Source organism: Cetorhinus maximus, chromosome 6 (genome assembly GCF_964194155.1).
Source record: "Cetorhinus maximus chromosome 6, sCetMax3.hap1.1, whole genome shotgun sequence".
Taxonomy (NCBI): domain Eukaryota; kingdom Metazoa; phylum Chordata; class Chondrichthyes; order Lamniformes; family Cetorhinidae; genus Cetorhinus; species Cetorhinus maximus.
The window spans coordinates 46,500,770-46,511,326 of record NC_135884.1 but is presented as its reverse complement, the minus strand read 5'-3'; the positions used below and the strand labels follow the sequence as shown (position 1 = coordinate 46,511,326).

The 10,557-nt window shown below is 46.8% G+C and overlaps 1 protein-coding gene across 1 annotated transcript in view; it reads left to right on the top strand.

The window, feature by feature from the left end:
- The first annotated feature begins 1,685 nt into the window (after positions 1–1,685).
- The window catches only part of tafa4b (TAFA chemokine like family member 4b), a 167,455-nt gene continuing 158,583 nt past the window's right edge, over positions 1,686–10,557 (top strand). The window contains exon 1 of the mRNA XM_078542920.1: positions 1,686–1,809. Within this exon, the coding sequence (XP_078399046.1) occupies positions 1,695–1,809 (115 nt within the window). The 5' untranslated portion in view covers positions 1,686–1,694. The remainder of the gene's footprint in view (positions 1,810–10,557) is intronic.

Here is a 10,557-nt window from a genome sequence, read left to right as displayed (position 1 = left end):
GAGGCTGGTGGGGTAGAAGGTGAGGATATGGGAAATTCTATCATGGTTCTGAGAGGGAGAGGAAGAGGTGAGAGCAGAAGTACATGAAATAGAATGGACACAGTGGAGGGGCCTGTCAATCATGGTGGGGTGAATTCTTGGTTGAGGAAAATGTAAAACATATTGGAAGTGCTAGAATGAAAGGTTGCGTCATCTGAACAGATGCATTGGAGATGGAGAAACTGGGAGAATGGAATGGATTCCTTACAGAAAGTGGGGTGTAATGAACTGTCATCGAGGTAGCTGTGGGAATCAGTGGGCTTATAGTGAATATTCATTGATAGCCTATAGCCAGAAATGGAGACAGATGTCAAGGAAAGGAAGGGAAAGGTTAGAGATGCACCACGTGAAGATGAGAGAAGGAGACAAAGTCAATGAAATCTTCCAGTTCAGGCTGAGAGTAGGAAATGGCACCGATATAGTCATCAATGTACTGGAAAAAGAGGTGAGGGAGGAGGCCCGAACAGAACTGTAACAAAGAATGTTCCACATATCTCACAAATAGGCAGGCATAGCTAGGACCCATCTGGAGGTTTATTTGGAGGAAATGAGTGGAGTGAAGGATTGTTCAATCTGAAAACAAGTTCAGCCAGGTGTGGGAGAGTGGTGATGGATGGGGTTGGTTGGGCCTCCTGATAGGATATGGAGGTGTTCTCTGACTGTTTATCAATAGGCGCAGCTGTACTGAAAATTCTGCTGCTAGAATTCAGGATTTCCTCTTCTGCGTCCTCATTTTGAGTTCATCCTTCAGCTGCAACAATAACTAACTAGTTCAATTGGCAAATTGCACACAGAAGTCTGTAAAATAAAGGACCTTTATCTACATCTGAAGAGGTTTTTATGTGATTGAATGGAGCTACTGCTGATTTTCAACAGAAATGCATACTTATTCACTTTGCTGTGATTGAAAATGGTAGTAATTCTAAAGATCAATTGATTGCTCCCCCCTGCGCAGATTAACACCATCCATTACCTGAATCTCACCCACTTTTAGTACCCAGTCTGACCTCAACTCACTCTCCCTGCTTGATGTAAGCTGATCCTCTGCCAAGGAATGTCAAGAAATTGTCCTATCCCGTCTTAATCTTTAATGTGTGTGAGCTAATTCATCAAAACATAACAAAATCTTTTATATCATCATTCCACAAGCTGATTTATATAGTCCCTTTCCTTTGTAAGTTTTCTCACAGATATACTCTTCCCCCTTCATTAGTCTCCTTGAGTCTTCTTTAGGGTGGGTCAGCTGCTCCGAGGCTACTGCCCCTCTGTAACTGAAGAGTGCGCCAGAATAGCTAGGTATGAAGTTCTTCCTCCTTCCTGGTGAGAATCTGGAGAACAGAAGGCAGGTACCTTCCCTGATAGTATGGGGGTCAGCAGCTTGTCCAGTGCTGAGTCGTGGACGTGATCCCACATCTTCCAGCGCCGGTGGGCACATGATGGACTAACATAAATTTCAGGGAACTGGTTAACCTTCTTCTGACTCTTATTTTCCATAGGAGGTGAGCATTAGTGAGAGAAAATGCACCTGAGTTTCTCCATGCATTGTCCATGAATGGGGCCTGGATGCTTGCATTGATGTTTCAAATGTAGCTGATCCGTTTCCACATCGCTGCAACTTGTTTTTCTCTGCTTGTATTTTTATTCTCTCTATCAGGATGAGATTCTGTCCAAAATCGATGCTCCTCACTCACTGGCTGCTGCTCATCTCCGCTTTAATGCTTTGCTGCAAGTTGCTGTCTGCCTCCAGTCACCACCCACGGGGCCACTCAGGTAAGCAGTTCCCCAACAACTCTCACTGGATACTCAAACTGAGCTTCATGTGATTGCACATTATAACCCATCAGACATCTGAGAATGCTCTTACTCTTCATTAACTGTCATGTGTACTTGATAGCATTGCAGTTTGTATCTGTTAAATGAAAGCAATCATCTATTTCTCCAGGTTATATTGATTTTTAATTTCTATACTTGTAACTTGATGCCCCTGTGGTGTAAAAAAAATGGCTTTTTGATTGAGAAACCTAGATCAAGCACCAAGGCCTGTAGAAATGGGATTGCCAATGTTGAAAAGAGCTGAAGAGAAGAGGAGATTAATCATGTGGTAATTAGATGATGCCAAGCTCAGGGTTTAAAGCTGTACAGATAATGTAGGGGTGGGAGGTAAGGAATTCTGCAGCTCTGAAGCCTGGGAAAAAAGATAAAAATAAAATGAGGATTGTTCCTGGGATTTCCATTTTCAGCTCGTTCATTTTGAAATTGCAGGTTCGTAACCAGAGAGCAGAACAGCTCAGCCCATCTGCTTTCAACAGAACGAGGATTTTATAAACAGGGGCAGAGTGTATCAAAGTGCAATTGATTATGATGAATTTATAAAAAGAAATTTGTTAGGTCATTGTTGATCTCTATGTGTAGTTTTGGGCACTCATCATCAAAAGAACATAAAGCCTTAGAGAGTGTAAAGCATAGAACCTTGGCAACAAGAAGAGATTTGAAATACTGTGATTATTTGCACTGGAACATAGAAGGTTAAAAGAAGATTTAATGGGTTTTTTTTTAAGTTATGAAGGGTTTTGATAGACTGAATAGAGAAATACCACTTTCTTTGGCTGGGGAAATGGAGAGTCATCAATTCAAAACAATCACAGAGAGTGAGACAAAGAATTAGGAAAGTGTCGTCGACAGTGCTATCAAGCAGCACTTACTCAGCAATAACCTGCTCATTTACGCTCCGTTTGGGTTCCACCAGGGCTACTCAGCTTCTGACCTTATTACAGCTTTGGTGCTAACATGAACAAAAGAGCTAAACTCCAGAGGTGAGGTGAGAGGGGCTGCTCTTGACATCAAGGCAGCATTTGACCGAGTGTGGCATCAAGGAGCCTTAGCAAAATTGGAGTCAATGGGAATCAGGGGGAAAACTCGCCACTGGTTGAGGTCATACCTAGCACAAAGGAAAGTGGTTCTGATTGTTGGAAGTCAATCATCTCAATCCAGAGACATCGTTTCAGGAGTTCCTCAGGGTAGTACCCTTGGCCCAACCATCTCCAAATATTTCATCAATGATCTCCCCATCATCATAACAGAAACATAGAAACTAGGAGCAGGAGTAGGCCATTCAGCCTTTCGAGCCTGCTCCACCATTCATTTTGATCATGGCTGATCATCCGACTCAATAGCCTGCTCCCGCTTTCTCCCCATATCCTTTGATCCCTTTCGCCCCAAGAGCTATATATAACTCTTTCTTGAAAACATACAATGTTTTGTCCTTCACTACTTTCTGTGGTAGCGAATTCCACAGGCTCACCACTCTCTGGGTGAAGAAATTTCTCCTCATCTCAGTCCTAACTGGTCTACCCCATATCCTCAGGCTGTGATTTCTGGCTCTGGACTCCCCCACCATCAGGAACATCCTTCCTGCATCTACTCTGTCTAGTCCTGTTAGAATTTTATAGGTTTCTATGCGATCCCCCCTCATTCTTCTGAACTCCAGCAATTATAATTCTAACTGACTCATCTCTCCTCATATGTCAGTCCCGCCATCCCAGGAATTAATCTGGTAAACCTTCACTATACTCCCTCTAAGAACATCCTTCCTCAGATAAGGAGACCAAAACTGCACCCAATATTCCAAGTGTGGTCTCACCAAGGCCCTGTTAATTGCAGCAAAACATCCCTGCTCCTGTACTCAACTCCTCTCACTATGAAGGCCAACATACCATTTGCCTTCTTTACCGCCTGCTGCACCTGCATGCTTACCTTCAGCGACTGGTGTAGAAGGACACCCAGGTCTCATTGCATATTCCCCTCTCTCAATTTAAAGCCATTCAGATAATAATCTGCCTTCCTGTTTTTGCTACCAAAGTGGATAACCTCACATTTATCCACATTATATTGCATCTGCCATGCATTTACCCACTCCCTCAGTTTGCCCAAATCACCCTGAAGCATCTCTGCATCCTCCTCCCATCATAAGGAGAGAAGTGGGGATGTTTGTGGATGATTGCACAATGTTCAGCACCATCCGTGACTCCTCAGATACTGAAGCACTCAATGTCCATATGCAGCAAGACCTGGACAATGTCCAGGCTTGGCCTAATAAGTGGAAAGTAATAATCATGCTCCCCAAGTGCCAGGCATGACCAGCTCCAACAAGAGAGCATCTAATCATTGCCCCTTGATGTTCAATGGCATTACCATCACTTAATCCCCCACTATCAAACATCCTGGGGGTTACCATTGCCCAGAAACTGAACTGGACTAGCCATATAAATCCTGTGGCTACAAGAGCAGATCAGAGGCTAGGAATCCTGCAACGAGTAACTCCTGACTCCCCAAAGCCCGTCCACCATCTACAAGTCACAACTCAGGAGTGTGATGGAATACTCTCCAGTTGCCTGTATGAGTGCAGCTCCAACAACACTCAAGAAACTCGACACCACCCAGGACAAAGCAGCCGACTTGACTGGCACCCCATCCACTACGTTCAACATTCACTCCCTCCACTACCAACGCACAGTGGCAGTATTGTGTACTATTTACAAGATATACTACGGCAACTCACCAAGGCTCCTTAGACAGCACCTTCTAAACCTGCGCCCTCTACCACCTAGAAGGACAAGGACAGCAGATGCATGGGAACACCACCACCTGCAAGTTCCCCATCTCACACACCATCCTGCCTTGGAACTATATCACCATTCCTTCACTGTCACTGGGTCAAAATCCTGAAACTCCCTCCCTAACAGTACTGTAGGTGTTCTTATAACATATGGGCAGAATTTAGCCCTCGTTGGGCAGGCTCAGTGGGGTGGGTGGGGGCGATTGGGAAGCCAACTGCCGCTCGCAATCGAGGCTGGAAGGTGATTTCACACTGGCCGGCCAATTAGGGCCCACCCAGCTTGAAACGTGAGCAGCGCTGCTTGTTTGGGGAAGGAGGGCGAGCAGGGTGATCGCAAACTTCACGCATGTGCGCAAGTGCGCACTTGAGAATCTCCCTGAGGCACAGAACTGCCTCAAGGAGATGAAGAATTTTCAAAAAAGATAATAAAGAATTGAAAAATGTTATAAAACATGTCCCCTCATGTGACTCTGCTACATGAGCAGAGACATGTTGTTAATTAAATTAAAAAATTTTAATTTTTATTTGCTTTTGGAAACCTCATCCTGCCCATGGATGAGGTTTCCTAAAAAGTGCAAAGGCCGCTTGGCCTTTTCGCCTGCCCGCCAACTGTAAGGTTGGACAGGCAGTGAAAAATGTAAGTTAATTGAGACTTTAATGGCCTTAACAGGCCTTTTAATTGTGGGTGGGTACACTGTTGATTCCTGCACATGCTTGCCGACTGAAATATCGTGCGACTGTGTGTTGACGTTGGGACACTCGCCTGACGCCAACGCGCGTCATTTTACGCTTGAGCGGTCTGGGCGCGCGCCTACCCACCGTGGTAAAAATTTTGCCCATGGACTGCAGCAGTTCAAGGAGGCAGCTCACCATCACCTTCTCAAGGGCTCTTAGGGATGGGCAATAAATGCCAGATTAGCCAGTGACACCCACATCCCTTTTTATCGAGGGTTGTTGGAACATGTATTGCTTTGCTACAGGGAGTTGTTGAGGCCAAACCCACTGTATATTTTAACGGAACAGTGGATAAGTATTTGGTGCAGAGAAAGTTACACGGCTGTGGTGAGAGACCTGGCCCAAAGGATTAGTTTTGGATCGCCCTGACCGGCCTTCTGTGCTGTAAGTCTCTAGAGATGAAGAGTTAATAGGATGATGTCCTCCTAGCTGCGAAAGAACAAAAACAGAAACATTCAGGGAGGTAAGAACAGTGTGTAGAAAGCAAAGGGAAACAAACCAAAGGAAGGAAACAGTTAAATCCACTTGTATGCATATTGAGTAATGCTAGGTTTTACAGCATTTCAGTTTGTTATTGCCTGGTTGACATCAGCCTCATTATTCCTGTCAGATAGAATTCAAATTATTACCAAGTTTCCCATCCCCTCTGAATTTAATGTATATATTGACTTTGCATTGTTTTACATTATGAGGCTATTATGTATCATTAGATTGTTATAAAAAGCATGCACCTACTGTTGCTATGATCTTACCCTTCTGATACCAAGGTGCTCTCTATCTCTCTCTCTTATATATTTATATATAATGTATATATAAATAGTGTATCCAATGAGTTAAATGAAATGCTTCAGGACTAATACAGGTTTTGAAGGAGCTAAGAGTGTGGCAATCATTGTTCCTTCATTCCTTTGTTAAATGTGTTATTCAAACCTGTTAAATATGAAGTGTCATGATTTATGATATGATTCATAATAATAGACACAAATGTGAATGAGGCTGGTATTAACTCAGAGATATGGTGTCTCTCAGGTTATGAAGGGACTCCTGCACACTGTATATCAATTTGCACAATGTACACTTGGGCAATCAAAGACCACATCAATGAGCAAGCCTGTGAGAGAGGCCATCAAGTCTAATTGAATGAGTATGCAGTGGTTTGTTCTGTCCTAGGGCTGCCCATTGGTATGGATCTGTTTATACATACATAGCAAGCAGCGTCACCAAATTAATTGGAGACATTAATTGCCAACATGTGAATCAGTGCCTTCACTGATGCTGGAAAGAGATGTGAAGAAAGAACCTGGTGTCTCAGCTGGCTGATCTGGAACTGAGATTATGCTGGTGACTGGAGCTGAAGTTGTGCCGGTGTCTGGAGCTGAGGTTGTGCCGGTGTCTGGAGCTGAGGTTGTGCCTGTGACTGGAGCTGGGGTTGTGCTGGTGTCTGGAGCTGAGGTTGTGCTGGTGTCTGGAGCTGAGGTTGTGCTGGTGACTGGAGCTGAGGTTGTGCCGGTGTCTGGAGCTGAGGTTGTGCTGGTGACTGGAGCTGAGGTTGTGCCGGTGTCTGGAGCTGAGGTTGTGCCGGTGTCTGGAGCTGAGGTTGTGCCTGTGACTGGAGCTGAGGTTGTGCTGGTGTCTGGAGCTGAGGTTGTGCCGGTGTCTGGAGCTGAGGTTGTGCCGGTGTCTGGAGCTGAGATTGTGCCGGTGTCTGGAGCTGAGGTTGTGCCGGTGTCTGGAGCTGAGATTACGCTGGTGTCTGGAGCTGAGGTTGTGCTGGTGTCTGGAGCTGAGGTTGTGCCGGTGTCTGGAGCTAAGGTTGTGCTGGTGTCTGGAACTGAGGTTGTGCCGGTGTCTGGAGCTGAGGTTGTGCTGGTGTCTGGAGCTGAGGTTGTGCCTGTGACTGGAGCTAAGGTTGTGCTGGTGTCTGGAAGTGAGGTTGTGCCGGTGTCTGGAGCTAAGGTTGTGCCGGTGTCTGGAATTAAGTTTGTGCTGGTGTCTGGAGCTGAGGTTGTGCTGGTGTCTGGAACTGAGGTTGTGCCGGTGTCTGGAGCTGAGGTTGTGCTGGTGTCTGGAGCTGAGGTTGTGCCGGTGTCTGGAGCTGAGGTTGTGCCGGTGTCTGGAGCTGAGGTTGTGCCGGTGTCTGGAATTAAGTTTGTGCCGGTGTCTGGAGCTGAGGTTGTGCCGGTGTCTGGAGCTGAGGTTGTGCTGGTGTCTGGACCTTTGGATTTTCCATCTCTAATATTTGGGGTTGGGATTTGTGAGGCTAGTGCTGCTTAGATGCACAACCACCTGAGTTTCCATTACAAAAGGACTGGGGTTAATCTGTCATGTACAGGCATTGGTGGGACTGAGGGCCTGTCAATTCCTTGTTTGAACATTTTTTGACCTATTACATTTTACGTTGATAAGTGCATTATGACCTTAGTGACCTTGCATACAAGACCAATAGTTGCTTTTTAATTAACACATTTAAACTGATACTGTGGGCGGAATTTTCCCATCTCGCTGGTGCCAGGCGAAAACGGAAAATCTAACAGGAGCCAAAAAATCAGAAACCCGTTGGCGTAAAAATATTTTACGATTCTCCTGATGGTGGGAACAGGTTGGATATCTCGCTGTGTAATGGCGGCATCACCATTTGTAATCATTACCACCTCATGAATGCTCATTAAATTAGCTTCTCGCCGGAATCAAGTGCAGCCTTCCAATCATGTGTCATGTCGGTCTGATTCTCATTTGAAAAAGGGCAGCGGGCACATGTTGGACCTCATTTCACTCATGACTTTGAGGTGAGTGCAACATATATAGTCTACCTCAGTAGTGCTGTGCTGGTCTCATTGTGAGACGCAGTGGAATGCCACACTGTTGGTGCTGGAGGGCTAGTCTGCTGCCGGTGTTTGCCTCCATAGTCACTACTGTGCAATGGTACTCAGGCAGGACTCACCTTCCAGACATTGACTGGTAATGCGACCGGGGTGGGGTTTAGGGGTGGTCTGCTCCCGGTGGGTGCTGCCGTTGCCCAGAAGGACAGCACTGTGCAGCGGTGCTCATACAGGACTGAGCATTCAGAAACCAGCATTTCGACCGGGGAAGGAATTGGGAGAGGCTGGGAGGTTGGTGGTGGGGAAGGGTGAACACAGTGGGGCAATGGTGAAGGAAAACTTTGCAAGGGGCTGGGGGGTGGAGAAGGGGGCATGATGGAAGGCAGAGGGGCAGGAAGGCTTTGCAATGAGGTGGAGGAGGAGGGGGAACAATGGGAGGCAAAGGGTAGACTGAGGAATGGGAAGCTGGAGCCCGTCAAGGATAACTGAAATGCTGACAAACAAGGGGGTGAAAGGCATACCACATGTATGAATGGGAGGGGATGAATGCAGACTCTCAGATAGGAAAGGGAGGGGAGTTGCTAGTATGCCACAAGGAGGATGGGTCGCATGCAGACTCATAAGTGGGAGGGGTGGAGGAGGGAAGGTTTGGAAGGGAGACAGTGTAGTCTTCATCCTGAGGGCAATGGGGAATTCAGTGAAGGGCAAAGTCGTTGGTCTGTGGCTCGCAGTCAAGAGTCAGAGTGGAGACAGTCCCCGGGTTGTGTGGACCTCACGGTCAACAGGCAGAGAGTGGAGACAGTGCTGGGCATGCTGCAGGAGTAATCGTTGGGAGCATGGTGCACTCCCACTCCAGGGAGGGGCAAGGGCTGTGTACTCAGTCAGAATAATGCACAGCTTGGTGTGCAGGGCAGGTTCACAGCCACTGTCCATTGGCTTGCCTTGTACTGGGCTGCAGATGGTGTGGTGATTGTGATGGGAGGCATCTGCAGCCTGTATTTGGGGAACACATAAAAAAGGGTCAGTGTGGTTACGTGAAGCTTTCCAATGGGGGGAGTGGGGTGGGGGGCGGGGTTCATCTTGGTAGGTGACTGTGTATACAGCTTCTAGATAAGGAGGGTACAGGTGCACATGGGGCATGGGCATGTGCACATCAGCAGTGATGGGCTCAGGGGGGAGGGTAGGAAATTTGACCACAACAACAATGGGATCCAGTATTACTGGGGGAGGCTGGAGAATAACAGGAGGAGCTCTACCTTCACATCGTATAAACCTTTACCAGCACTGAAAGAGGGATACACATAACCTGATGGCTTGACACACAACATTCGCAGCATATCAATGCTAAGACATCGGAATGTAAAATTTAGGAAGGCAGGCAATTGGTAAAGAGGCACAGATGCAGCATACATGGCATTGCATTAATGGAGGCCACTTATGTGCTTTCCGGAATTGCATTCCTGACAGGGCAAAGGGCAGCCAGTCATTAATCAGGAGCAACTTCTCGTTCATTAGAATGCTAGAGGAGAGATTGGAGCACTGAGCCAGGTTAGGTAGCACTTGTCATTCAAACCTCCCAAAATAGCAATGAGGGATTCAAGTGTAACGTTTCTGGGATGACATCTTGGTCACCTCAGTGTGGGTGGGAGCGACTCAACGACAAGGCAGCATCAGGTACAATGCAAGTAGGACAGAAACCGCTGTAGACCATCACAGTTACTATTGGTAACAGGTTGTGAGCTTCAATATCTAGGACCATTCCTCATTAATATCTGCAAAGCTGCATTTCAGAGACAAGGTCAAAGCAGAAATGGACCCAGGGCTCAATGCTGCCTTTTTGAGGGTCCTAATGCAATGGAGGAGGTGAAGGGGGGAAAGGTGATACCAAGCGCAGCTCCAGGAGGAGACCCCGCCTGATCTCCAGGGTCAAGGGGAGCCAGAGCATGAACAGGAGGGTCAGGAGGAGAGACCCAGACCACAGAGGCTAATTGCCAGGCCAAAGCTATACCAAAGAAGGTTCTCCTATTTACAAATGAGTGAGAGACAATGCCAGGCACATCTGTGCGTGTCCCGAGTTTTGGTAGATCACATCTGCCAGATTTTTCATGAAGACCTGATGTCCCATGGAGTGGGAGGGCATCCCCTGCCAGTGGCTTTAAAGGTGACCACTGCGCTCAATTTCTTTGTGGGTCATTCCAGGGAGACACAGGGGACCTGTGCAACATCTCGCAGTCAACAATACATAGATGCATCGAGATCACAGATGCCCTTTACACGAAGACACATCACTATGTGATGTTTACTCTGGATGAAGATAGCCAGGCTGCGAGATTCATCAGCTTTGCATTT